The sequence below is a fragment of the Marmota flaviventris genome, chromosome 6, assembly GCF_047511675.1.
Source record: "Marmota flaviventris isolate mMarFla1 chromosome 6, mMarFla1.hap1, whole genome shotgun sequence".
NCBI lineage: Eukaryota > Metazoa > Chordata > Mammalia > Rodentia > Sciuridae > Marmota > Marmota flaviventris.
Window position 1 is genome coordinate 119,306,726 of NC_092503.1, and position 27,621 is coordinate 119,334,346.

Below are 27,621 nucleotides of genomic sequence, written 5' to 3' on the forward strand. Positions count from 1 at the left end.
TGAGGCACTGGCTTCGATTCTCAGCACTACATATAAATAAATGAATAAAATATGCATTTATCAACAATCAAAAAATTTTTTAAAAAAAGATACCAACTCATACCCAAAAGGATGGCTACTACCCAAAACAAACAAACAAACCCAAAATAAACAATGTTGGTAAGGATGTGGAGAAATTGGAACCTTTGTGGACTATTGCTGGTGACAATGTAAAAGGGTGAAACCACTGTGGAAAACAACACAGAAGTTTCTCAACAAATAAAAAAATAGAACTACTATATCATCCAGCAAATCCACTTCTGGATATATTCTCAAAAGAAGTGAAAGTAGGAACTCCACAAGATATTCGTAGATCTACATTCACAATAGTATAATTCACAACAGCTAAAATATGAAAGCAATCCAGGTATCTATGGACAAATGAATTATCCAAGCAATATGACAAGCACACACATATCCACATCTACAAATGAAATATTATTCAGCCTTAAAAATGAGGGGAATTCTGACATATGATACATCATAGATGAACTTTGAGGGCATTATGCTAAATGAAATAATCCTGACACACACAAAAAAGACAAATAATACATGATTCCATTTACATAAGGTACCCAGGGTGGTCAGAATCATAGACACAAAATAGAATGGTAGCTGCCAGGGGCCGGGTGGGGTGGGGGGAAGGGAGGAAATATAGAGAGTTATTGTTTAATCAGTATAGGGCTTCAACTCACAAGATAAAGAATTGTGGAGATGGACGGTGTAATGGTTGCACAATATTAGGAATCTACTTAATACCGTTGAACTATATATTTAAAAATGGATAAGATGGTAAATTTTATGTTATAGGTATTTCACCACAATCAAAATAATAGATTATTTAAAAAAAAAAAAAAAAGTTTGTCCAGACCTAAGCAACCTAGCTTACATTGCTCAGTTAGGAAACTTGTTCATTCCAGGAAAAAGCGCCTGGCTTGGGAGATGGGGCTGGCGGCGTTTTACAAAGGATACTAATGGGGCGGTGTGGGGGCGGTAGCTGAGATTCGCAGAAGAAGGAACTATGGCAGAGTTCCAAGTGGTATTGACCGATGAGGGGGCAGTGAGGAGAAGGGAAGGGGGACCAACAGCATGTGTGCGCTACGAGATTAAGTTCAAACACATCTTCATCCAATAACAACCTGTATTTACATGCAAATGTATTCGCTTATGCAAAACAGCAGAGGTCTCTGAGGACAGTTCTTTAGTCTCAAGCTTGTGCAGTCATTGAAAAAGAAAAGAAAAGCTGTCCCTAGGGTACTCCGCGTCTGCCTCGCCCCTGGGAGCTGGGCGAGTTCCAGGAGAACGAAGACTGAATTGGTTGAGTTTGCAGATAACAGGGAAGCAGCGCCCCTTCCCGGAGAGCGGCGGACCACCGCAGAGCTGCGCATGCCCACCGGGGCAGACCGGCGAGTTTTAGTGCGCAAGCGCCAGCCGGCCTGCTGACTCCTCCCCTAGGGGCGGGGACAAGCGGCACCCAAAATGGCGGCTAGCCGCTACCGCCGTTTCCTTAAGCTCTGTGAGGAATGGCCAGTGGACGAGACCAAACGGGGCCGGGACTTGGGCGCTTACCTGCGGCAACGGGTAGCACAGGCCTTTCGGGAGGGAGAAAACACTCAGGTGACCGGTCGGGAGACGGTTGGGGCGAGGGGAGGAAAGGACGAGCCAGGGGCGGGAGAGTGGCGGTCCTGCGCATGCGCGTTCCTCCCACTGAGCACACGTGCGGTCCACTGAAGCCCTGGAATTAGGAGCAAAGCGCCCCCTCTTTCCACTCAGCGCTCCCACCTAGCTGCACTTTGGAATTACCGAGGGAGGATTTTAAAAATTCCGATGCCCTTATTGAATCAGAATAGTTGGGGGTAAGGCCTTGGTATTTTTCAAAAGCCCACCACGTGATTCAAGATGCTATCAGCTTTGAAACTCCATAGCACCTGTCTCAGGTGGTGATGCAGTTTTCATAATATGGTGCGGTTACTTCGTAATGTGTACATTTTTTAGCCGATCCCCAATGATCTCCACTAGACCTTTGCTGCCTTCCTGAGCCCTTGTACACCTGTGCAGCAGGTTTGGGTCCTCTACTCAGGATCTTGTCTGTGAGTAGTAGGCCTTCTTGCTCTCATCCAGGTTGGTGCTGTGCTCTGGATTTCATTCATTCGTTCATTAATACAGCATTGAGCACCTACCATGTGCCAGAAACTATCCTGAGTGCTGGGGAGACAACAGTGAATTAGGTAGGATCTTACCCTCATGATTTTACAATCTAGTTCAGCACACAGTGAACAAGTAGACCTAAATAAAACAGTTCAGACAAGTACTGTGATGGATATAAAATAGGGTAGCATGATAAAGGTAATATTAGCCTCCATAGGCCTTTCTGAGGAGGTGGCACACGGGTGAGACCTAAGGAAGGAGGATGAGCCATGGTGTGCACTTGGGAGGGAATGCCGTTCTAGGCACTGGGAAGAAGGAAAGATTAGACGGACATGTTAACAGAAAGAAAGCCCAGATGACTGGAGAGTGGTGAGTGAGGTGGACTTTGGTAAAATTTTGAGGTCCAAAGTGATCAGGAGCCAGGCACTAGAGCTACTTAAAGGCTCTGATTAGGAGTTAGGTCTTATCACAGGGAAGAGAAAATCATTGGGGACATTTAGTCTGGAATTGATTTGACCTAATTTACTTTTTTTTCTTCCAGTACTGGGGATTGAACCAGGGGTGCTCTACCACCAAGCTACATACATCCCCTAGTCCAGCGCCCCCCGCCCTGCTTTTTTTTTTTTTTTTTTTTTTTTTGTAATCTTTTGAGCCATGCCCTGGCTAACTTGATGAATCTGACCTTGAATTTGGCAGTATTCCTGCCTCAGTCTCCCAAGTTGCTGGATTGTGGACGTATACCACCATACCTGGATCTTAATTTACTCATTTTTTTAAAAGGTCGATTTGGTTGTATGGGATTATAGAGAGCAAGGACTGAAACACTGAGGCTGGAGGGAAACCCACTTTGGGACTCTAGGCAAGAGATGGAGGTGGCTTAGATGAAGATGGCAGCCCAGGAAATGGAAGTAGGAGGATTCGGGTTGTAATGTGCAAATCATGTCAATGGGACTTATTCACTTGTTTATCTTATCCCATGTGAGGTAAAAGGAAAGAGAGGACAAGGGTCAACACCTAGATGATTTTTTTTTTTTTTTGGACTGAGCATCTGGGTGTCGTTTACTAAAGTGGGAAAGACTAGAAGAGGAACATGTGGGGTGTGGCAAGAACATCACCAGTTTGACGTTAGAACATAAAACTTGAGATGCCAAGTGGATTGACTTCCAATTGGAAATGTCAAGTAGGCCATGGGATACTTGAGCCTGGACTCAGGCAAGAGGTCAGAGGTATGAAGTGAGATATATAACACATATAATTGGAAGAAATGACTTGTGGAGCTTGGCCTGTCAAAACAGGACATGATTTTCTGCACCTTAGACCTATACAGATCCAAACCAGCCACCTAATGAAGCAAGAGCACACTGATTGAATTGTGGCATGGATGGAACATTTAGCCCAGGACTTCTGGGAGGTGGGGAGGGTCATGCTACACTCAGGATCCTTACACCATCTAGGTTTCACTGGCTCCCTATATATTTTTTGTTTGAACTTCCTGAGAATAGAAAGGATGCCATTTTTTTTAATGTTTGTTTTTTAGTTTTGGGTGTACCCAATATCTTTATTTTTATGTGGTGCTGAGGATCAAACCCGGTGCCTCACACATACCAGGCCAGCGCGCTACCACTTGAGCCACATCCCGAGCCCCAGGATGCCATTTTTATCTCCCTTACCCTCAATGGTTTGGTTTTTGGTACATTAAAAAAAAAATCATTAAATGTCTGAATAAATAAATAATTGATTATGGCTCAAAACTAGATGGAAAGAAATAGTGAAGAGTGAGAAGGAATATTTATTTCTATGTCATGAGTATTAAGAATCAGTTTGGGCTGGGTGTGGTGGTGCACACCTGTGATCCCAGTAGCAGGGGAGGGTGAGGTAAGAGGATTGTGAGTTCAAAGCCAGCCTCAGCAAAAGCAAGGCAACTCAGTGAGACCCTGTCGTTAAATAAAATACAAAATAGTGCTGGGGATGTGGCTCAGTGCTTGAGTGCCCCTGAGTTCAATTCCTGTTACACCCCCCCCCCCAAAAAAAAAAGAATCAGTTTGGAACTTTCATGTGGAACTGCAGGAACTACATAAGAGGGACAGCCTAATCCTTAGGAACAAAGATCTTATAGATGGGCAGTCAGAGGCTAGATTCCTGGGGAAGCAAGAGTATAACAGTCGTCTGTTTGATTGTTAGTGTAAGAGCAGCCAGCAAGGAGGGGAGAGCTTTCTCTTCAGGAGTTAAACATCACCCAGGAAGACAGTTCCTGATCAGTTGAAGGCCCACACAGATTTGAGTCATAGCTCCAGATGCAAGTCATGGCTCCGCTGATAGTTCCTTAGCAGTTGATGGATGCGTTCCTGGTAGAGTGAACCAGTGCATCATGATGGCAGCAGGCACATTACTCAGAACTGCTGTCATAGTACCTCATCCTGATGTCACCTGAAAAATGCGCCTGGGCTTAGTAAATCTTTGTGATCATTTTTGGAGAAAACAGCCCCTTGCTGGAGTTGAGAACAGTACTGTGAGACACACTCACTGACACCCCCCAGGTCGTATATAAAGACCTTGAGAAAGAAAGGTGGTTCTGGTTGACTCTTCATGAAACTGGCAGGAAGTGGAGGTATGTGTCCCCCCCACCTTGGTTATGCCACTTGCCAGGAAGAAGGCTTCAGCTGGGAGGGCAGCTCTGTTGAAGCAATCTTTTTGAGGAAAGAATCAGGCAGGCCTCTTCTTGGTGCCCTGACTTCCTGCGTAACTCAGAGGTGCAGACATGGAAAGAGATTTAATTTAATCCTTCGTGTAGCCATCTGAGGTAGCTACTACTATTCCCATTCTATAGAGAAGGGAACAAAATCAGAAAAATAAACCACTTGGGGTCCCCCTGTAGCTGGTCAAATAAGAAACGGGCCAGGTGTCCTAGCACTGGTCTGGCAGTGTCTCCGTTGAGCTTGGCCATTCTTCAGCTGCCACTTCTCCTGAGTTATATCTTACTAGAACAGTCTCTTGTTCCATGAGCAGCAGGCCTCTGCCTTCCCCTCATTCCCTGCTCAAATCATTTTGGTCCACGGTTAGTTTAGACAAAAAAAATTCAACATCTCCCTGCTCTTGCCCACCTGCTTTTCTTTACCACACCTACTACCTCCCCAATGTGGATGAGAAGAAAGATGGACCTCAGTGGGACACCAGTGAAGAAAAGACAGGCCTACTAGAATACAATAATTCACGAATACCACTGCCTCCATTTATTCCACCTCAGATTGCCCTTTGGGGAGTCTCATGGTCCACCCTGACCCACCAGGAAGGGAGGTAGCAGTGGGAAGCAGGAGCACATGTAACACCTCTTACACCCTTTATCTTATTGTTCAGTTTTTAAAGTGCATGCTTATGGGTTTTGCCCCCTTTAAATACAATTTCCTTAAGATAATACATGTTCCCTGTAGCACTGAGAGCATCATAAAAGAATCACAACATGGGGGAAGGTGGCAGAACAACTGTGATTGTTGACTTAACAACAGGGAAAGGAGCAGATCTTTCTAATGAGTTTATTATGTGCACAAGCAGCTTCCTGAAAGATCTTGACTGCACACCAACCTCAGCACGGGCCAGCTCTGGGGACAGCCCGGAAATACTGCTGTCCAGAGAGGGTGTGCCTGCTAGGTGAGCCATTGCAGTTGTATTGTATCCAGGATTAAATAATTGGTGCTGTTTGAAAGAAGTTAAACTTTGTCTTGAGTTTCTAGCAAAATAAATGATACTTCCACCTTTTCAAAGGAGAATTTAAAGGTTTTTCTGTAACTATCCAATGGAAGCCCAGTCTTTGACATCTCAAAGTGGCAGGGAACTTATCCCCCAGCTGCTTGGCACGTGCTGGCTGTAGTGAAGCCATCTCAGTGTTGCTCACTCCTATATATTGGCCCCTGAAGTCAGGTTTTTGAGGAGTGGCCTAAGAACAGGTTATGCTGTTTGTAGTTAGATCTTGAGCCCACTACAAAGTAGGATTGTGAGAAGAATCATCTCTAGGAATGAATGGAACCATTTCCGTCATTTTTCTCTTCCAACTCTGGGGGCAGAATGAGTAAGATAATATTCAGACCAAGAAGCTCTGTTCATCTGTGCATCTTTAAAGATGCAGGTGCTCCTCCTAAAGGGGTGAATTCTTGACCGCTTCTAGTGGTCACTGCTTTACTCAAAAGAGCTTTAGAATCTGCTTGCTGCCTCCCAGACAAGTGGCAGGCAACTTTGTGAGCCTTCAGTGCCCTCTGATCCTTAATGTCCAAGGGTCCAGACTGTTTCCAGCCCTGCTTCTCACCACCCCACCAGAAGCCCCAACAAAGGTGTCCTCATTGTCTCCTAAACTGGCTGTAACACAAGTGGTTCTTAACCTTGGAGACTCGTACCTGTGAGCCACTCTACCCCACACGCCAAAAACCCAAACACACAAAGTTTAAGAAGAATTTTGTGGCATCTCAGGCCCTTGAAGTCCTCCCTGGATTCCACTTAAGAGCCCTGCTTACCTTGGCCCTTGTCCTGAGCCTCTTTGTGCCTTGTCTTCCCAGTCACTTCTCTGATCCACAGGTCACTCAGGCTGAAGTCCAGAGATAAGGACTGCATACCCCTTATTCTATGCTGTGATCAAACTCCATCCCTCCCACCCACCTGCCCAGTCAGTCTGGCCTGGCGACAGCTCCTGTCCCACCCCCAGATATGCAGTGCCAGTGTTGTATAGCTGTACCACTTAGTTCCACATAACCAGGGCATGGCTGATTTTTTTATGTATATGCATCTTCTATCCTCAACTTGACTCTCAGCTTTCTCTAGAGCCAAGGCTAGGTCTTTTTTGTGTCCCCTACAGTCCCCAAGCAGAATATTTTCTCCATAGTAGGTACTCAAGAAATAGATAATACAATTGAATTGAAAGGAGTAAGCTCCATAACAGAATGAACTCATTTCAGAAGTTCATTACCAAGTCATGAAAACCTTTTTTTCATAGATCCTCCTGGACCAAATCCAGCTCTACCTTAATTAGCAAAGCAATTTGCAACACCCTTTCCCAAAAGTGCTTATGTGTCCCTTTGTGTGACTAGAATAGGGTCTGCTGTACCAATTGCTGTCACCACCCAAAATTCAATTTTGAAAATCGAAATCAGTGCCTGCGGCACTGATGTAGATTTGTATGTATAAAAGTTTAATATGGTAAAGAGAAATTTACTGACGACTGAGCAGGGGAAATGCAAAAGGAGCAAAAATAGAGCTATAAAGGACACTTTGTCAGTTGAACATCTATTTTATTCACATTTAGGGAGCAGTGCTGAATTTTTCATAATGTTCCTACTGCTGCCTTTTTCAGACCCAGCACTGCTATTAGTCCTAAAAATGTCTGTAATCTCATTAGGTGTGAATGCAAAACCAGGTAATTTAAACCTTGTCAATAAGACTACTTCTAAGAGTACAGAATATATCAGAAAACTGTATATTTCGAAATTCAGGAGTGTTTGTGCTAGAGTCTGAATAAAGTGTAAAATGTGTGTGTGTGGCAAGGCTTCTGGAATCTGGTGTCTCCATTGATAGCCTTTTAAGTAGGAAACGAGACTTGTTTAGTTGCTGACCTGGGGCTAGTGTGACTGTGGACCCATGGCCATGGCTCCATCTCTCCTTAGGCAACAAGAACTTCTAGAAATTGGTATACCTCAAAGTCCCATCATCTCCTCTGAGCATCTTTTAAAGCTTCATGTAGGCACTTTCTGACCTCAAATGGTACATTGGATGACAAGTCCATTTTTAGGACTCGGAGGTGTTTAGCTCCTTCTCAGATAATGAGTTGAGCTCCAGGCATTATGTCAACTGTCAAGAAGATACTGATGGCCTTTAAGAGGTTGAGGGAGTCCAGAGGGTCTTCTATTTTTGCACTTAGGCCTTGCAGTTTTCTCTCACAGGAACAGCTATCTGTAAGGGTGCACCCCCTCCCCCCTTGCGTCCCTCTTGTCTGCACTGCCACCAGTTAGAAGTGGGAAGGATGACACCTTCTTCAGCATCCTGAAAGTGTGGAGGGAAGGAGCTAGGCAGCCCTCTGGCACCTCACCAGCAGAGCAGTTGAAGGAGGAGCAGAGGGGCACCTCCGCGGTCAAGATTGCTGAGGCACAGATCTGGTGGAACATGAGTTTGATCAGGAAGCGGGGGATGGGAACCCCGGAAGTGCTGGAAGAAGGCAGGCAGCGAGGGATGCCTTTCCTGAGTGCTGGGCTGGGACAGTGATAGGAAGGTGCATATGAGTAGCCATCAGAGAGCAGCTGACAGTTGCTCATTCAGACAACAGGGGTCATGAGCCTCTCGGGTCTGACCATGGAGTACCCAGTGGCCCACCAGGAGTTGTCTGGGTCAGGTCCAGACGAGGCCTCCATGGTTCCTCCATCTTCACTCCCTCCTCCAGCGCAGTACTCTAGTGTGCACCAGCCACTCTGACCCACGCCCTGCTGCCTTGACCCATGACTGCTGCCTCCTGTTTCACCTGGTCCCTGCCTGGAGTGCACCCTTTCTTCTTGGTACCTTTTGGCCATTCTCTAGTACCTCTCCCTTGGCTCTCCAGCAGGATTGGTGCCCCCCTGCACAGGCTCACGGCACCCCATACACCCCCCTTTATGCACCACCACCAGGGTTGTTCTGAACAGCCTCTTTCCCCTTTTAGTTTGTGAGGTAGGGACCTGTGTCTGCTACTACAGCTGTTTACTGCTAATGATGGTAACAAACACTACCCCATCACCAGTGTTCCAGGCCTGGAATTCGGAACAGTCCAGGCATTACCTCATTTACCCTCACACCACCCTGGAAAGAAGGTGCTATTATTATCTTTTCTTTAAAAAGAAAGGTTAAGTCAACCAGCCTACCTCAAAAATGGCAACGTATGGGGACAAAGGAGGACTGAGGACCTGTCCCAGATGAAAGGAGGCTGGAGGCGCATGACAGTGGAATGCAGTAGGGGGCCCTCTGCTCTGCAAGAGGTGGATGGAGTTGTTGGCCACAATTGGAATGTGGACAGAGGATTAGATAATAGTGTCAGGTGTCCTCAGTATGATCATCCAGCTGTGGTCACATAAGAGAATGTCCTTGTTCTTAGAAGATATCATGGGGCCAATTGGCCTTATGCTTTTACTCTTAATGGATTTGCCAAAGAAAAATACATGTATTCAGATAGAGAGCAATAAAGGAAATGTGGCAATTATTATTTTTAAAGTACGTGTTGGTGTTGAGGAAGTGGTGCTAGTGATTGAACCCAGGTCCTGCCATGCCAGGCAAGCGCGTTCCACTGAGCTACAGTACCAGCGCTGTTTTAAATTTTGAGACAGGGCTGTTAAATTGCCCTGTCTAGCCTCAAACTTGCAACCTCGTCTGCTTGTACTTCCCAAGCAGCTGGCTACAGGTGTGCACCAAACCTGGAGTTCTGTTGTCTGTAGAGGCCCTTGGCTGTGTGTGCTTCCTGAAGAATTAATGTGCCAAAGGTGTTCCTCCAAGGTGTGGCTGCCCACTTCTGTCTTCTTGGCCCTTCCCACCCAGATGCCTACTGGCAGACACTGGCCTCACACCTCGCAAAGTTTTGTACACCCAGATCCTGCCTTTGATTGTTATTCAATAGACACTGTCCAGTGCGCAGCCATCATCCTTCTTCTTGTCATGCAACTTCCTGGGCTTTCTCCTGACTGAGTAGCCTGAACCAAGGGTGGGTCGGGCGGAACGAAATGATGGGCTGTCTTTATTTGCTGTAAAGTGGAACCTCATTTGACATGCACACAGAGGCAGAAGCAGAGCGGCCTTATTAAAACACTTAATTCCTGACTTATTCATATACTGTCTTCTTCAAGAAAGAATGCAAGTTAGGAAAAATCCATCATTTGAATTCTGGGAAAAAATATAAAAGAAAGTTTTATTTTAGGGAGTTTTCACAATTCTTGACCAAAAAAAAAAAAATGTAAGGAACTATATAGATAAATAGGAGCAAAGATAGAGGAATGGGAAGATTAAAAGAGGTATGAGGGGAGAACCCTCTTTTTCCTGAGTACATTGCCTATCTTTCCAGGAATTTCCAGCAGGGGCACCGCTGCCTCAGGCACCCAGAGGACCTGTAATTTCTCCCCTCTGTCCTCAAGGCCTTTGTCCTGGACCATCTCCTTTCTGGCAGGGCCCAGCTGGAGTCTCCATCTTGGGCCCCCTCAGCTCAACTGTCCCATCTGAAATCCTGCCTCCTGCAGGTTTCCCTCATAGTTTCAGGAGCTCCACTTACCACCAATGGAAGTGAAGGTGATTTTTTTTTTGTCTTTCATTAAAGAATCTCTATTTTCTTTATTAAAGAATCTCTGTTTACTACATTTCATATTGAAGGTTTAATGCAAAAAGCTTTCTTTTTTCAGCCTAGACCTCAGGTAGACTGGACTGGTCTGCGGTATACCCAGCATCCTGCCTCCCTAACCTCCTCCCCTCCATCAATGAGGCCTCCCTCATTCCTGCTAGGCTCTCTTCAGGATTCCCGGAGTCCACACTGCCCCTGGCATTCCCTTTGTTAAGTTTGTCTTTCCAAGCCTAGGGTTTTTGTTGTGCTGGCCTAGGGGGTCACTAGCCACAGATGTTCAGCACATGTTTGTTTGCTGGTCGATTGATGGGGGTCTTCTGAGGTTGGGAAGTTGATGAGGTGGAGCCCTTCTTCCAGAAAGGTGACTCCAAACAACAGGAGCTATAGGCCAGGTGTGCTCCCCACAGAGCAGAGAGGCTGTGCCGACTGCAAGCAGCTTCCTATGAATACCTCATTACCTATGGCCCTCCTTCCAGGTACGGACCTGTGTGGGGCTGGACTCCTGTGCTCACTTCTCTGGGCCTCTTTGTCTTTCAGATTGCAGAGCCTGAGGCCTGTGATCAGATGTACGAGAGCTTAGCACGACTCCATTCAAACTACTACAAACACAAGGTGAGTAGGCTGCGGGCTTTTACATCCCAGCCTCTGTTGGTGGGCCAAGAACATTGAAAATCTGATTATACAATGTTTTGTAAAGAATGGTGGTTTCCCTACTTTCAAATGTAACCAGCAATTTCAACCAGGCTAACAAAGGTGCCTAGTAGAGGTTTTAGGTCACCTAAATAAAAGCTTTTTAAAATTATGAATAACAGCCATATATTTTATATGCCATTGTGTGCTCCTGGGAGTGTGTGACAGCCATTGGATCTCTTACGTATTTTCCCATCCACGTTGATGGAACTGATACTTCACACTCTATGATGAAGATGGGGTGGCTGGGAAAGCCCCAGCAGACAGAGCTGTGCTTTTGCTCAGCCCTGATGTGACTACTGTCGAATTCTACTTAGTACGGTTTTCCCAGACTTGAAAAATATGTTCAGTAACTCCACAAATAGACATGGCCAAATGGAAAGCCTACATTCTTCTCTAAATCCTCTCTACTCAAAATGTGATCCGTGAGCAGCAACTTGAGCATCACCTGGGAATGAGTTAGAAAAGCAGATTCAGGGGCCCCACCCAGAACCCTGGGCCTCACCCAAGGAGTTGAATGCATTTTCTAGGGGATTTGTTTGTACATTCAAGCTGCCTGCTCAGGACCCTGCTGGTTCTAGCAAGAACTAGTGTTGACCTCAAGATGGCGCTGCTCTTCTTGCCTCTGGATGTCCAGGGCCCTGATGAACTGTGGTCAGAGAGCAAAGCTGGTGTGCTGCAGAACTAATCTTCTCCCTCCATTCTTTCTCCTGCCCCTGTGCCAGTACCCCCGCCCCAGAGACACTACCTTCAGTGGCCTGTCCGTGGAAGAGTACAAACTGATCCTGTCCACAGGTATTGAAAGCACAGTTACCCTTTTTGGTTGGTTTATAAGTGATTCTTTTGAGTTTGAGACGCCTAGAGGAATTATTTATAAGACAAAGCCAAGGTGATGGAAAGCCTTTGTGGAATAGCCCAGAGGAAATTCTGAAGCTACAGGGCCCACGCTTTTTGGCTATAGAATGTAAAGAAGGTCAAAGACATGATTTGGAAAAGAAAATCTATCTTTAGTGCTGTTAATTTCAAAGCTGGGCAGCAGAGAGCAGGGGAATACTTATTTGCCAAATGGAAGTCATTGAAATCAGGATGGAAGGAAAATAATTTTATTTTTATGGTCCTAAGGGGGTCTTATAAACAATGAGGGTTTTAATTAAAACAAAAAGCCATTCAATAAACGTGTATGGGGATATCCGCTTATGAGTTATCTGACCCAGGGGACACAATCTGTGGGTTAGATAGGGGTCTGACTATATGTTTTGGAGTTATTGATAGACCCCAGTTAACAAGAAAGGAAACCCCCTGCCCAGCCCAGCCCCTCCCTACTTCCCCATATCCATTGTCACTGAAAGGAGGTGGGGGCGGGGGAGCCAGGGTCAAAGTAGGCAGGTACTGGGAAATTACTATTTTTATTGCCAAGGGTATTATATACAAAAATAGGCTAACCTTTTCTGGGAGGGCATGGCCCTGAAACATTTGCCATCTGGTACTCCAGAAATTTCTTTTTCCTTCTCTTCTGGCAGCTTTCAGAAACTAAGTTTTGGGGATTTGACCTTCTAGAAAACTCTTACCCTTTGCAGCAGATTAAAATTTGGCGGTGTCACCTGCTGTTTGTTGTGTGTTGACTCTCAGAAAAATCAGGATAATTTTGACCAGGCAGAATCTCTTTATTGGCGTTTTTTCCCCTAATTTCTAAATTTACTTCTATGTGTCTGTCCATATAATTACCAGGTGCCCACTGTCACTGTGAAGGCCCGGAGAGCTTAAGCAAAGTTTGAGCTTGAAATTAGGATGGGAATAAGTTCCAGAGGCCCTGCCTCTGCCCCTTAGCCTTCAGGAGGCCTCCGAGTGGGTCACAGGCAGAAACAAGGCCTGGGAGATGCCGCTTGCCGCTGAGCTACAGCCTTTTCTGGCAGGGAATTCGGCCCTAGGAAATTTGCTGATAATTTGTTTTCAGGCAAGCCTCATATTTTTGTTGCAACTTTTTAGAGTAAGCTTATCAGATGTTTCTTCTGATGGGACAAGAAGAGACCTGTAGCACCAAATAGTGATAGACTTTGAGGGCCCAGCAGCCATGTAGGTGGACAGGGATCCTGCAGTGTCACCAAAAGTCCCCGGGGGAGAGGCTGTACTCACAGCTGAAGTATAGTGCATGTCCCAAGTATAGTGCATGTCCCAAGAGCCCACTGACCACAAATGGTAATGAATATTTATGTTGCCTCTTTTGTTCAAAAAAGAAATTATTCTTCTCTGGAAGCTTTGTTAACAGATGAAAATTTGGACTATGAGAGTCAAAGCATACTATGGGAATTAGGTTACCTAAATCTAAAATACAGGTGAAACTAGTTATCATGAAACAGTCCTGAAGACACCATAGACCAGGGACCTTCTGCTGGGGGAGAATAGTTGTCACAGCTGGTGAGAGCAGGGATACAATGGCGTCTAGTGAGTAGAGGTCAGGATGCTGCTACACATCTTACAACATACAGGACAGCCAGCCACAAAAAAAAATTACCTGGTTCAAAAAGTCAACAGTGTGAAGGCCGAGACCCTGCTAGGTGTGAGTGTGGGGGTGTCTTCTCAAACAAGGGTCCCCCCAGCTCTCGCCAGCCCTCCTGCTTTTAGAATCGTTGCCTCCAGTATTTCTTTAATCCTTACAACTTTTGATGTTTGTGCTTTGTCCTCATTTTATAGATCAGGAACCCGAGCCTCAGAGGGTTCAGGAATTTGCTTGAGGGCAGTGACAGTCAGGGATTCGGGTCCAAGTCCACTTCCCTCCCCATGTTGCTCACTCCGCAGCATGCAGTGGACCCACACCTCCAGGGCTGGATTCAGCTGCCCAACTTCCTAGCTGTGTGACCTGAACGAGTTACTTATCCTCCCTCTGCCTCAGTTTCCAATCTGAAGTATGGCGATAGCAAGGTCTATGTGGAGTGGGCAGGTGTGGCAATAAAGTCACGGGCTGCATAGCTGACACTACGGTACCATTTCTTTGCCTTCTGTGGAACAGGCATGCCCTGCTTAGATTCTGAGGGTGAAGAGGCACAGGTGGCCACTGTGTGTGCTATGCTCAGTCACCATGAGCAGTCATTTCCTTATTAATCCCATGTAACCTGGCCTTCAGAGGCTGGTCCACACTTCTCTTTTTAGGAACACACTCTGGAAACAGTGTGTGCTTGTCGGGGAAAGCACGAGGGGCCATCCACATAGTCAAGTTGTAGATTTCAGCATCTCTCTCTCTCTCTTTGCCTCCTTGTGCAGACACTTTGGAAGAGTTTAAGGAGATGAATAAGGGCATGTGGAAGAAACTGCAGGAGAAGTTTGCCCCCAAGAGTCCTGAGGAGAAGCACAAGACCTGGGCCCGGGTCTTATCTCGCCCACGTACCTAAGTGGAGTTTCATATGTCGCCATTGTTAATAAAACCACCCGACTTCCCCCGACCCACAATTTGGAAATCTCACTCAGCTGTCACGAAAAGGAAGACCCCTCCATAGTAAGGCAGGTTTCTGCCCAAGCAGAGATGCTGTGTGAGTGTCCACCAGAAGGGGACGGGGAGGGAGGGCTCCTGGGGAGAGGAAGTGCAGGTCCCTCGTGGGCCTGGGAGGGGGTTGGCAAGGCCTCCACATAGGTGCTTCTTGACAGCCCTGGGAGCTGCACCTTGCCAGCAGAGTCTGGTGGCCCCAGTGGGGTTCTCAGTTTCCCTGTTGTTATAGGAGCTGCTGGGAGGAAGCCAAAACCAGCAGCAAATATCTAAAAGGGCATCGTGCTGCAGACACAGCAGCTGGGAGAGGGACAGCCAAGAGATGTGAATCCTGTGTGTACCCGCTGCTGTGTGTACGCACTGGCTCAGAGAAGGACGGAGCACAAACCTCTGCCCCTGGCCCGCATACTCAGTCGTCATAAGGGACAGCAAAGTCTCGACACGCCGTGGCCAGGTGGAGCCTCAGGTTGTGATTCAGTATAGGACAGGTTCCGTGGAAGGCCACAGGAAGAGGCCCTGCAGGCTGTGGACAGAAGGCTGTACTACCCCAGGGTATCTTGGCTTGTACTAGTAGACATTCTCATTCCCACTGCTAAGAGGAGGGGCGAGGCAGGGAGTAGCACCCCTCTAGGTACAAAACAGGACTGGGCTCCTAGAGACCTTGGGGTGTTTTGAAATATACAGAGTAAGTTACAAAGAATCCCAGTGGAAACCAGAAATATAGTTTTGTCCAGGGAGCCCTTTTAGAAATCACAGATGTCGCTCAGAGCATCTCCTAGAAGCCCAAGAGAACAGATCATGTTCCTGTCCTCTGCCAGTTAATCCCCATAGTCCCCAAGTGAGTACAACAAACACATCCTTTTCAATGGACTAGATTTCTATTAATTTATTTAAGGAAATTAACATATTAGTTCTTGGGATAAAGGCTTTGTAAAACATTACACCAAAAGGAGAAAAAACAAGCAGTCAAAAAACAGCGACTCTCACACAGGTCCGACCTTGTCCCCTGCACACAACTTCCCCAGGAAGCTCAGGGTGAGGCCCAGGAGGAAGGCCGTCCATTCTTGAGTCATCAGGCCGCCCAGACAGGGTTGTGAGGTCTGCACACTGTCCCAGCAAATCAAGGCACAGGGGGAGCCGTGCAGCCACTTGGGCTGGACACACACCTGGAATAAGTTAAATAACAAAGCCCTAAAATTGCTAGGAACAGCATTGCTACCACCGCCCGCTCAGGCAGGCAGCAACCAAAATGTAGTGCTTGGAGATAAAGAGGTGACCCCACTGCTAACCCGCAAAGAAGACTACAAAGGAATGTCAGTTATTGCTTTGAGGAACAGAGGTCTCAAGGACTTCCCCTAAGGCATTAAGGTAAACTGAGTCCCGGTGAATTTCCGAGTCTCTTATGGGCTCTAGGCAGGACTGTCAGCTCTAGGCTCCCCTCCTGCTGGTCAAAGCCTGGGCTAGAGAGGGGGCAACTGGCGGAGAAGGAGCAGGAGGCTGGGTGGGCACCTCGCCTTGAGAGGCTGGCGGGCCCATCAGGCACCTGACCCAAGGGAAGGGGCAGTGTTGTTCCCAGTCACAGTCTCCAGTGACAAAGATCCCCTGTTGGGGCTTCCATGGCTTTCCTCAGCGGCTCATGCAGTTCTGGACGTCCACGAAGCCCAGGCGCTGCCTGCGTTTCCGCTGCTCTGTCATCTGGGGTTAAACAGATGCCTGGTCAGGCCGCCCAGCGCCCCTCCCACTGTGGGCCCAGCTGCTGTTCAACACTGGTGACAGGCCAGGGCCGCTCAGGGTGCTGCACAGATGTCAGCTTTCAAACCCTCGTTCTCAATTAGTGTGTCACAAACCCCTGATTTGGTGCAGCTGGGAGACCACCCCACACTGGAGGAGGCGTTGCCTTATCGTGCAGTCACTGCCAGGTGCAGAGGAGAAAGCTCTGGGCGAGGGGACATCTAAGGTGCTTCAGACCCCTTCACCAGCTGACCCTGGGAGGAACTGGCTGCTGGAGGAGGAGGACGGACCAGGAAGGGCCCCAAGCTTCCACTTGGCTTTGTCTTCCAGGGGCGTGGGGCAGGGGTGATCCCAAGCCAATTCACAAAGGAATATTTGGGATCTACCTTCACATCCCAAGTTGGGGAGGCGCTGCGACACTTCGCTTCCCACCCACTTTATAGCTGGGCTTCCATCAGACCCCAGAGCTGGGCAGGGCAGGGCAGGGCAGATACACACCTGCTCCTTGAGCTCATTGAGCTGGGCTGTGAGGTGGGACACCAGTTTCATGGTGGAGGTGAGCTTGTCCTGGAGAATCCGGATCTCATTCTGCTCCCCCTCACCCTCATTGCTCACCAAGGACATGGCCCGCATCCGTGGGAACCAGTCCAAGTTCTTGTTCTGGAAGAGACCACCAGTGGGGTGAGCAGGCTTGAGCCTGGTGCCGAGGCCTCGCCTAGGAAAACAGTGTTTCCACAGGAGGCTTTTGCCACACCCTGGACAAATTGTTTGCCAGGGATGTGTCACGGGAAAATATGAATTGACCTCGGTCCTCCCCAGCCAGAGGGAGCCAGCAGTGAACCTCTGCCACCATGACAGTCGGCCTTCCATTAGCCTTGTTGACAGTCTGAGTCCTTTGCTGATATCAGTGCCATCTGTTACCCGAGGGTACAGCAAAGGCCTCTGCACCCAGAGCCCGAATCTCCTTCCTTCCTTCCTGACATACACACCCCAGGCCCCAGGAAGACTCGAGTCAGACAAATGGCCAACTAAGGGAGCAAACGGCTCTGCTGAGGAGGGCTGGCATCAGACACGTGCCAGGCAAAGCCACATTTCCAGGACAGGAGAAAGGGGAGGGAGGGGAGCAAGCCAGTTTTCTGGCTCTTGTTGCGAGCTGTGAATTCTCAGCCTAACAAATAAACCTGTACTCCAAGCCCCCTTCAAACCATGGACGCAAGAGACAAATAGAACTCCCATCTTTGCTGTCTGCACTCCCCCGTGACTGTGGAAATTGAACAATATTGGATTCCTCCAAGCCTGCTATTTTGAGCTTTTCCCCTACTCCTTCATGACCTGGGGCCAAGGAAGCTGCCCTCCCTCTTGCCAAGCTAGAAAAGGCCCACTCATAATCCCAGCAACTCCCAATGGCTGAAGCAGAATCACAAATTTGAGGCCAGCCTAGGCAACTTAGCAAAATCCTATCTCAAAAAAGAAAAAAAGGGCTGGGGATGAATCTCAGTGATAGAGCACCTCTGGGTTCAGCCTCCAGGACCACCCATAAAAAAAAGAAAAAAGTCCCCCTCAGAGTGACCCACAAAGCAGCAGCCCCAGGAAGTCTTCCCACTCCCACAGCTGCTCAATATCACCAAACCCCGGGCCTAGGGCAACACTTGTCCTTGTTTGGGTGGACAGGTTTGCCATGGAGTGCTTTCTCCTGACACCAGAGAGTGAGAAGGTCCCTCACAGCAGTGGGCAGCTGGCAGGGCTCTGTGCAGCCAAGGGCTGGCTCCAGCTGCTCCTTGCTCCCTGCTGGCCTTCCAACAAGTGTCTACAGCTGTCACCCTCCAGGCCTCCCAGCACAGTGCAATCAGATGTGGCCACTCCTCTCCAGGGCCTGGGGGCCATGGGAAGCCGTGCGTGGCCAGGAGGGCCTCTGGTGCACAGCCATTTTGACTCTAGAAAGCCTGGCTTGGAGCCCTGGGACAGAGACCCCTCGGCCCCACACAGCCTTCCTTCTCACCTTGATCATCTGGGCCACATAGCTCTCAGGGCCCGTGTAGTCCGTCCTGTTCTTCACACGGACCAGCACGATGAAGTACAGGTAGTTCCACATGTTGTGCTCCAGCTTGATGTGCTCCTCAAAGGACACTGTCTTATTGTCAAACTTGTCCCTCTCCAGACCTGAGGGAGGGTGCAGAGAGTGAGAATGAAGCCATCATCCTCCAAGAGCCATGGTGGGGCCACCTTGTGGAGGGGACAGGGCCTCTCGAGGTAGTGGGGACATTAGTTCTTTCGATAAACACTTCCAGCAGCCCACTCTGGACTATTTAGGTCACTCTATTTAAAGCACGAGCCACTTATCCATGGAGATCCTCTCCTGCCCAGCTGCAGCCCTCCAGCAGTGGCCGCTGGAGATTCAGAGCCAATGCCAGAATCCCTGAGCCCAGGGGAAGCAGAAATAGCTGGGTAAGGGATGTGTCCTGCAGGTGTTTTGCCCCTCAGTCTCAGGTGGCTGGTGAGGGGAAAAGCACTGGACTGAAATCAGAAGCTCAAGGTCACTGATGGCTTCAGGTTCCTCATCTGTTAACTAAGGTTTAAAGCAATGGCTCCTGGGGCCCCTTTTCATTCCTGTCTGACTCCTAATGCAGACAAGGCCAGCTCTCAGTTTCAGGATTAGCAGGCAGCCTCAGGCCATCCGCTCGTGATAAGCTCTCCAGTGGATACAGGAGGGGTAGAACTGAGGCTGCCAGCAGCCTTAGAAGACAACCCAGCCCCTGGGCCACCAGCTGCGCAACACCGCAGCAGGAAGCAGGCCTCACCACAGATGAAGCATGTGGTCTTGAGAATCTCCTCCTTCTTCTGTTTCTCGCTGCGCAGGTCAGCAAATGTGTCAATGATCACCCCAAAGATGAGGTTCAGCACGATGATGATGACAATGAAGAAAAACAGGAGGTCGTACACCACCCGGGCTGGGAAGAGAGACTCCTGCAGAGGCGAGACAGCGAGGCTGGGGCAGTAGTCCCCAAGTTCACCAGGTCAGGGCTGTGGTAGTGGGGGACCGACAGGGGAAATGAAGGCCTCTGGCTCCAGAGGCTGGACGGATGGCAGTGGACCCCCATCCTGCTCTGTGGAGTGAGAACTGCAAGTAGAAGCCCTGAGTTTGGAGTTGGGAAGAGCGGGCCCAGACAGGACAGCAGGAGGGAGCCCTGCAGAAGGAGGCTGGCATAGGGAGCGGGGGCTGCAGGTCTAGGCTTGTTTCTGCCCCTAACTTTTAGTGAGGGGAAGAAGCAGCTCCGCAGGGCTGGGGCTGGGGCTGGGGCTGGGGCTCAGTGATAAAGTGCTTGCCTACATGTGCAGGGCCCTGGGTTCCATCCCCAGCACTGCAAAAAAGAAAAATATCAGCTCTGCACTTCTCTGCCCCACCCTCAGGATGCATGGCCTCACACATTCTAGAAAGCTCTTTCTGGCTGGGAGGTAGCTTCTCACTCCCAAGCAGCTGGGGGTGGACTGCATTCAGGGCTGACTGCCTGAGCCAAATCATGAGGCCTCCTGATGAAGCCGACTCAGCTTCCCTGTGTCCCCACCCGCCCCCACCCCAGCTGCTGGCCTGCAGTGTGCCCAGCAGAGGCCACAGCCTGACTCACACCTTCCCTAGCCCTGGGGCGAAGTTTGTTTGCCAAGGTCTTTCCTTGTGGCATCTACAGTGAGCTGGGGGCGGGGCAGAGGTGGGAACTGGACAGCTCAGGAACAGCGTAGCTGGAGTTGGCGGCCACAGAAAGCAGAGAAACTGGCACAGAACTGGGCGGGGTTGGGGGGCAGCCACCACTGGCGGTTCCAGCAGAGCCGGGCTGCTGACTGGCTGTAACCCAAAGGCAGGACTCTTCACAGATGCTGATCTGGACAGGATTTGGGCCTCATGGATTCTGGAGTGGGGCAGAGGGTACTCACATCTTTGGAGGGCTTGCGGAGAATGTCACCCACGCCACCACCATTGCGTAGCCCGTGGTTCATGACAGTGACAATGCACATCAGCAGAGTGTCACAGGCCCGCTCCGTGCTATCCAGCTCCTCATCCTCTGTGAGTGGAGAGCATGCTCAGACCCAGGCCACCTGCCTCTGCCCAGCCCCCACCCAGACTCCACAAACATACCTCCCTCACCTTTGAGGGCCTCAGGCATTGCCACCCCAGAGACACAGTCCACCTGGTCCGCATGACACGTGCCCATAAATGCAGCCGCTCCATGTGGCATCCCTAGGGGACTGGCTATAGGGGATAAGGACAACGTCATAAGGAAGTCCAAATGCCCAGCCTTATCAGCCCCTTGGGTCTGTCCCCAGCATTACTTCCTCCAGAAGACCTCCCTTGTTTCTGTGTGCTCCCTACTGTGTCTGGCCACGCTGCAGGGTCCTCATGCCTCTGCCCCGACTGGGCTGTTCACTAAGGGCAGGGAGGCATCTCTGTACCCCTGAGCCTGGCACACAGGGAGCCCCTGCATACAGGCCTAACACAAATGACAGGTCATAAGGGGCTTCAGCACTCAACCAAGTGCCTCCCAAGGCTATCCCCCGCCTCCATCGATCAGATTGGTGTGAGCTAGACCAGTTGGGAGGCTGACTGGTGTGAGCTAGACCTTCCCAGAATCCATCAGCAGGAAAAGGCAGGGAGCCTGGTGGGCATAAGCACCTCAGGTCTGTCCTTCCCTGGATGGCCCAGTCCCTTCACACATCCCTGCCCTCAGAGGAAGCCCCTGAGACCTCTGGAGTGGTTGCCTGGCAGCCGGTCCACCTCGAGGATGAAGTCATCCTTGAGGAAGAGGAAGCCCACAATGGAGAAGAGGTAGACAAGGATGAGGGCCAGCAGGGCAGTCAACAGGATGGAGCGGCCATTACGGGTCACACTCTTGATGACGTTGAACAGTGTCTCCTCTCGGTAGATGAGGTCAAAGAGCTGCAGGGCAGGGAGAATCTCCCTGGGGACCTTGCCAGACCCCCAAGGGCTGCCTGGGCTCTGGATGATTTCCCACTGGCTCTGCCAGTGGGGCCTGGGCTCAGGCAGGAGTAACTGAGCTGAGTGGCCTTGTCAGGGGAGACTTCTGGAAGGAACCTGGAGTCCTAAGACCATGAAAGTATAGTGGCCCAAGGACACTGTGAAGGTGGCACAGGCAGGCAGATGCCAGCCAGAGAGGGAGAAGGACAGCCACACAGAATACATTCGCCATGCACCAGGAAATACTCTAAGTGCTTTTCAAGGATTAATTTGTTTCCGTGCATTCTCACAGTAATTCTAGAAAGTAGAGGCTGTCACCTCCATTTTACAGATAGGGAAACTGAGCTATGGGCAGATAAGAAACTGGCATGCAGACACATGGTCTGGCTCCCAAGTCCAGGCTTGACCCTCCTTGTCCAGGAGAGTGGGGGCAGATGGGGGCCAGGCTGGAGTCGGGTGCAGAAGACTCTGAAAATCCTCCCAGCCCAGAAGCAAAACGGCTGACAGAGAGATGAGTGCTGGGGACCCCCTAGCAGCTCATGAGAAGCCCCTCAACTGCTCCCCACCGCTGTCCAGCTCCCGCCCACCCAGCAGGCTCACCAGGATGCTATAGAAGAGCTCATGGGCGAAGAGGCCAAGGACACTAGTCAGGATGTAGCCCACGTGGTAGAGGAACTCCATGTCCATGACCATGGCCTTATAGCCCCGGATGAAGGTGCCACGGTTGCCCACGAAGCTCACCACAAACACGATCTTGTTGGTCAGCTGGGGACAAGTGCAGGGGACAAAGATCAGTGCCCACCACCTACCTGAACTCTCTACCCCTGCCTCCAGCTCACCCCATGCTCAAATCAAAGGCTGGGCCTCCAGCGTGGTGAACGGGAGCTGACCCTGCTCAGCATGGGAGGCGTGGCATTAATGGAACTGTTTCCAAAAATGCATGGGATCCTGGGACTCAGAGCAGAAGACAAGCCCCTGGGTGCTCCAGCTCCAGGAAGAAACTGAGGTTCAGGTAAAGGAGGACAGGGGCAGAGAAGATCTCCCTGGCCTTTACAGGGACTGGGTTAGTGCCTTGCTTAAGACACTTTATTTATTTATTTATGTCAAGAAATTGACATAATATATAAATTTTGATGGCTATCTGTGAGCAGTGGCTTTGGGCTGTGCAGAGCCAGCACAATGCATGACAGCCCTGAAGCCACTGCTCCAAAGTGCTTCCTGTCTGTCTGTCTGTCTCTGAGTACCAGATTCCCCCAGCTGCAGAGGGAGAGAGAAAAGGTACAGAATGGACCTAACCACTGGTCTGCAGTGAGCCTGGGACTCCAACAGAGAAGGGATGTGGAGCAGAGCAGGCCTGGGAACAGCAAGCCAGCCCCGGGTCTGACTGAGGGAGGGGCTCCCTCGGGCACTCACGTTGAGGGCACCCAGGATGTTGAGCGTGGGCCCAATGCCCAGATAGTAGATGGAGCGCAGGATGAGCGCCACAATCAGGGGACGGACGCTGTAGCGCTTGGTGAACAGAGCCGCGATGGAGAAGCAGATGAGGATCCAGAAGAGCAGCGAGATGAGCGGGGAACCCAGCACACCTGGGGGCGCAGCAGGGGTGAACAGGGCTCGTGCACCCCCACCCCGGCCCGACGCAGGTCCCAGGAACCCAAGGCTCTCCCGGTTCTGAAAACCTTTCCTTTTAAGTTCCCGTTGCCTGGTTTTAGCCTCCTTTACTCCTGCATCTCTGGGCCCAGGGGAGGTGCCCTATCCAGCTGCAGCCTCCACATCAGGCTCTGGCTCACATGGTTGTGTGTATGCCTGCATGTCCATGTGCCACCTCCCAGGAGACCAAAGATGCTGCCTGTCCCTCGGGCCACACCTGACTCCCCAGGATGGCCCACGAGCCCAGAGGGCAGTGCAGGGCGTTTCCTCCCGGTCTGCACCTGGTCCCCTCAGAGCCTGGCTGGCCCTGAGGCTCTGGCCTAGCCCGAGGAGGGCCACAGTGGACTCCCAGGCCCTGCTGACTGACCCCTGGTCCTCACCTGTGGATGCCCCCTCCACATAAGGGTAGAAGAAGGCGATGATGATGTTGATGAACACCGCCAGGTTAAAGGAAATGCTGCCCCACAGGGTCATGCGGCGGGAGAACCAGTAGATCAGCGGCATGCCTGGGGAGGGTGTAGCACGCTGGTGGAAGGGGGTCTCTCGCTGACACCTGCCCACCCCACTCCACGGGGGGCCCTCCAAGCTCCAGACCCCACTCTGGAGAGAGCTGTGATTGGAAGAGCCCCTCTCCAGGGTGGGGGTGGGGTGCCAGGGGGGCCTAGGGAGCCTCAGCGAGGGGCGCGGGGGCCGCCTGCCCTGCTCTGCCCCGCCAGGTCCTTACTGCGGAGTTTGCGCTGCCACTCCATCTCGTTGTGCAGGAAGGAGGACTGGTCGAAGAAGTCGCTCACTTTGCTGCCCTGCTCGTCCTGCTCCGTAGTGGTGAAGAGCCGATGCTTGGTCTCCTCCGTCAGGAACTGGCAGATGCCGGGCACTGGGAACACGATCTGCTCCATGCTGCGGTCCTGTCTCACGATCTGGGTGCACACAGGCCCCGAGTCACACCTGGGCGAGGCCCTCCCTCAGCCCAGCCCCAGTGCCCTCTGGGCTCACCTCAATCTGTGAGGTATGGTTCTCGTAATAGGCCAGGGGGTCCTCCTCCTCCTCCTGAGCAGGCGCTGAGGACTTGAGCATCTGTGACAGCTGCTTGTTGTTGAGGCTGAGCTGAGGTCAGGGAGGGTGCCCTGGTCAGGCCCCACAGCTCCCACAGCCAGGCCTGGCACCGACCCCAACCTGCTAGGCCTGAGTCCCAGTTCCAACTAAACCCCAAGGAATGCCCCCTGCCCCTGCAGCAGCCCAGACCAGGCCTTCCCAACTAGGATCCAGCTCAGAGCATCTAGAGGTAAAAGAACCACAGCCAGAGACTCCTACAGGACAATGGGCACCTTCAGTCATGTCCAGGTGTGACCAGACCCACCCCAGATCCACCCTGGTATTACGTGCAAATTTTTTTTTCCAGCTCTGGGATTGAACCTAGGGGTGCTATTCCACTGAGCTACATCTCCAGACATTTCTATTTTTTATTTATAAATTTCTGAGGCTGGCCTTGATCTTGCAATCCTCCTGCCTCAGCCTTCCAAGTCACTGGATTACACTGGTGCTCCACAGTGTCAGCTTGCTTCTACTTTTAAATCCAGGTTTTATCTGGCCAACTCCCATCCCAAGCCTTGACCCCAAGTTGTAGCCCAACTCGGCTCCAAGCTCCTCCCTAGTACCAAGCCTCTCCTCTTGGTTCCAGGCCCTATACCTTGCTCTTCCCAAATTCCCACCTCAGCCCTCACCCCAACCAGGCCCCCAGATAGAGGCCATCCAATCTCCCGCCAGGCCAACCTGCTAGGCCTGAGTCCCAGTTCCTAGGTCTAAGCCCCACCCACCCCTACTTTCCCAGTACACCCACCATTGAAGAGATGCCCTCAGCCTCCTCCTCTTGGATGCGCCTCACGGGTCTCAGCAGGTGCTGCAGCTGTTTGTTGTGCCTGGAAAGCTAAGAAGAGGGCAGCGTGGTTATTGGCAGGGTCTATGGGGGCATAGCCGCAGGGGTGGGGCCAGGTGGGGTCAGTACCTGTAGGGCCAGGATGTAGATGTTGTGGCCCACTTCACGCGGGCTCACCTCCGAATTCTCCCGCTCCTCTTCCTGCAGGTAGGCCTTCTTGATGACGTCCACCTGGAGGGGCAGCGCCTGCTTGAAGGCCCTCCTCCTGCCCAGCACACCCTGCCCAGGGCTGTCATCCCACCTGCCCCCCTCACCAGCTCCTGGGGCCGCAGGCTGATGAGGATGCGCTCGGCATTTTCACTGTCATGGCGGCTCTCCATCAGAGCCAGGAGCAGCTTGGACGCATTGTCCTGGGTGGGAAAGGCCAGGGAAGCAGGCCCCAGTCTGAGAGCACCCTCCACACCCCCAACAACCTTTCCTCACACTAGCCAGTCCCCAAGATGTGCCATGCCCTTCCCATCCCCCACCCAGGCCTGTGCTCACCCCACCCTGTGAAAAATGCACACCAACCCCCAAACAGCCAGCACACAGGAAGTCCTTGGGTGAACCCAGAATGCACCTGCCTCTTCAGTGTGAACCCAGCATGTTTGCTCACATGTACTCTTGAGGAATGTAAATGTGCACATATTATAGGCATGTGTGTGCACATCATGACACACTCACACACACACACAATGCCCCCACTCCACTCCACTATGCACACTCAATGCTAAGCCACACACACATGTGCACAGGCATCCGCCTGGGCATGCTCACGTGAGCCTGCCACGGGCCTCACCTTGAGTTGCAGCACCAGATCCATCCGGTACTTGCACAGGGGGCTGATGTCATTGAGAATCAGTGCTGTGATGATGTCTATGCCATTGGACTCGTGCGTCACGATGCAGGTCTAAAGGAAGCAGTGGGAGACACAGGGTCCAGACCCCTAGGAACTGTGGTGGCTTCAGCGGCCTCAGCCTCTTTCCCTACCCCACCGGCTCCGCCCACCTACACGGTCACCTGCCACCCCAACTGCCGCCCACCCGGCCAGGCAGCTCACTTGGTTCTCGTGGCAGGGGCCCTGGCAGTACTCAGTGAGGGTCTCCAAGGTCTGGATGACAAGGCCCACATTGTCCTCATTGATGTAGAGCCCCAGCAGCCCCAGGCCCCCAGTGGTGCTGCCGCACATGATGTCCAGGAACTGCAGCGTCTCGCACACCAGGTTGTAGTTGGTCTTGTTGTTCTGACAGCGCAGGAAATTCTGCAGAACACAGATGGGCACGGCGGGGCTCCAGCTGCTGGGGGAGGCCCATCTGAGGACCATGGTCCTGTGTGCCACAGGGGCAGGGGAATTGCCAGCATAGAGCATGGTGGCCAGCCAGACGATGGGCACCAGCCACAGGGCACGGCCAGGGAGCAGGCAGGGCCCAGGGGCTGGCTGGACAGAGGGCCGGGGCAGGTGTAGGTCAGGTGCTCACCTGCAGGTCGCGGTTGTGGTTCTCGCACAGCAGCTGCAGAAAGCGCAGGATGGGCTGCATGATGAGCACAGACAGGCCCATCTCGCTGCTCTGCACGCGCTCACCCGCCTCGTGCCCCCGGCCCAGGCTGGGGCCCAGGGAATAGCGGTACGAGGAGCCAGGCATGGAGAAGGAGGCCACTCGGCCTGCGGGGGAGACCAGGTGGGGCTGGGCCTCTGGGAGCTGCCAACCCCTCACCCTCACCTTGCCTGTCCCTTGCCTGAGCCCCCCGCCACCATGTACCCTGTGCCCCTGCTTTGCACCCCTGACCTTTGGCAGTGGGGTCTGTCGGCTCACGGTCCTCACGGGACTGGCTGCCCAGGTCATTCATGTTGACGGCTACTGTGGATTTGGTCTCCTGCTGGGCCCGCTTCATGCGGTCATGCAGGACCTTGAAGAAGCGCTCTGATTTCTTGTCGCTTGTCATCAGGTTGTAGAAGGACTTCTGGAGGTGGACAGTGGAGGGGAACAGCCTCAGCACTGGGCCTGGCTCTCAGAGGCCAGACCCAGGGCCACTGAGAGCCAGGCCCAGTTCCAGCACACTGAAGCGGGGGAAGCAGAGACACTCCTGCCCTGGGACTGAGGCCCGCAGAGCAGGTAGGGGCATCAGAGGGGGACAGGGAAGGCCCCTAAGAAAAGTCATGGCCTCCCCCATGTGATGGCCCCACCCTCCTCCTCCTCTTCCACCCTTGCACAGGTGCCCATTCACCCAGAGTCTCCCCAGGTATTCCCAGGCTCACCTCAGGTCCCCATTCCTGTGCCCTCTGGGGCCTGGCCTGCCACTCCCTTTAACATAACCCCATGCCTGCACCCCAGAGCCCCTGGCCTGAGCCACGCCCTCCATCCTGCATGCAGTTAACTCATCACCCGTGTCCTCTCTAGGACTTGAGCACCAAGAGAATGCAGATTTTGTCTCTTGCTGGTAAACCCTCATTGTCTAGACCACTGTCAGGCACACAGATGGCGCTCACCAGTTATTTATCAAATGGTGAGTGTTGGGATGGTGAGGCTAAGTGGGGAGGGCCTGTGGAGGAGCCAGACCTGGAGGCTGTGGGAGAGGAGGGAGGCAAGGAGGCCTGGGAGAGGCTGAGAGGCCAGGATGGGGGGACACCGTGGGGGTGGGCAGTGAGGAGAGTGCTCAGGCCTGGTTCAGGGAGAAAGGGG

The 27,621-nt window shown here is 51.5% G+C and overlaps 2 protein-coding genes across 4 annotated transcripts in view; one reads left to right on the plus strand and one right to left on the minus strand.

The window, feature by feature from the left end:
• Window positions 1-1,480: 1,480 nt before the first annotated feature.
• Uqcc2 (ubiquinol-cytochrome c reductase complex assembly factor 2) lies at window positions 1,481-14,640 on the plus strand. The gene is made up of 4 exons (XM_027943750.2): window positions 1,481-1,656; window positions 11,051-11,125; window positions 11,929-11,998; window positions 14,462-14,640. Exons 1-4 carry the CDS (start codon window positions 1,519-1,521, stop codon window positions 14,587-14,589), a joined length of 411 nt encoding a protein of 136 aa, XP_027799551.1. The 5' UTR covers window positions 1,481-1,518; the 3' UTR covers window positions 14,590-14,640.
• A 900-nt stretch (window positions 14,641-15,540) lies between these two features.
• The window catches only part of Itpr3 (inositol 1,4,5-trisphosphate receptor type 3), a 63,098-nt gene continuing 51,017 nt past the window's right edge, over window positions 15,541-27,621 (minus strand). Inside the window, exons 40-58 of one of the 3 annotated variants that reach the window (XM_027943674.2) lie at window positions 26,728-26,902; window positions 26,419-26,603; window positions 26,001-26,201; window positions 25,740-25,850; window positions 25,216-25,311; window positions 25,031-25,132; window positions 24,866-24,952; window positions 24,022-24,132; window positions 23,753-23,945; window positions 23,409-23,534; window positions 22,792-22,964; window positions 21,979-22,143; window positions 21,147-21,339; window positions 20,551-20,655; window positions 20,340-20,467; window positions 19,211-19,376; window positions 18,412-18,572; window positions 16,911-17,072; window positions 15,541-16,376 (exon numbers count right to left, since the gene is read on the minus strand). In XM_027943674.2, the coding sequence (XP_027799475.2) occupies window positions 16,308-16,376; window positions 16,911-17,072; window positions 18,412-18,572; window positions 19,211-19,376; window positions 20,340-20,467; window positions 20,551-20,655; window positions 21,147-21,339; window positions 21,979-22,143; window positions 22,792-22,964; window positions 23,409-23,534; window positions 23,753-23,945; window positions 24,022-24,132; window positions 24,866-24,952; window positions 25,031-25,132; window positions 25,216-25,311; window positions 25,740-25,850; window positions 26,001-26,201; window positions 26,419-26,603; window positions 26,728-26,902 (2,709 nt within the window). In that variant the 3' untranslated portion in view covers window positions 15,541-16,307. Of the gene's footprint in view, window positions 16,377-16,910; window positions 17,073-18,411; window positions 18,573-19,210; window positions 19,377-20,339; window positions 20,468-20,541; window positions 20,656-21,146; window positions 21,340-21,978; window positions 22,144-22,791; window positions 22,965-23,408; window positions 23,535-23,752; window positions 23,946-24,021; window positions 24,133-24,865; window positions 24,953-25,030; window positions 25,133-25,215; window positions 25,312-25,739; window positions 25,851-26,000; window positions 26,202-26,418; window positions 26,604-26,727; window positions 26,903-27,621 lie in introns of those variants that run through there. The other 2 variants (XM_027943673.2, XM_027943675.2) reach the window with 2 other exon arrangements.

Coding starts and splice junctions, on each gene's coding strand:
- Uqcc2 (XM_027943750.2), top strand. CDS start 1,519: ATGGCGGCTAGCCGCTACCGCCGTTTCCTTAAGCTCTGTGAGGAATGG. Junction 1,657..11,050: donor GGGAGGGAGAAAACACTCAG/GTGACCGGTCGG, acceptor TTTGTCTTTCAG/ATTGCAGAGCCTGAGGCCTG. Junction 11,999..14,461: donor CAAACTGATCCTGTCCACAG/GTATTGAAAGCA, acceptor CTCCTTGTGCAG/ACACTTTGGAAGAGTTTAAG.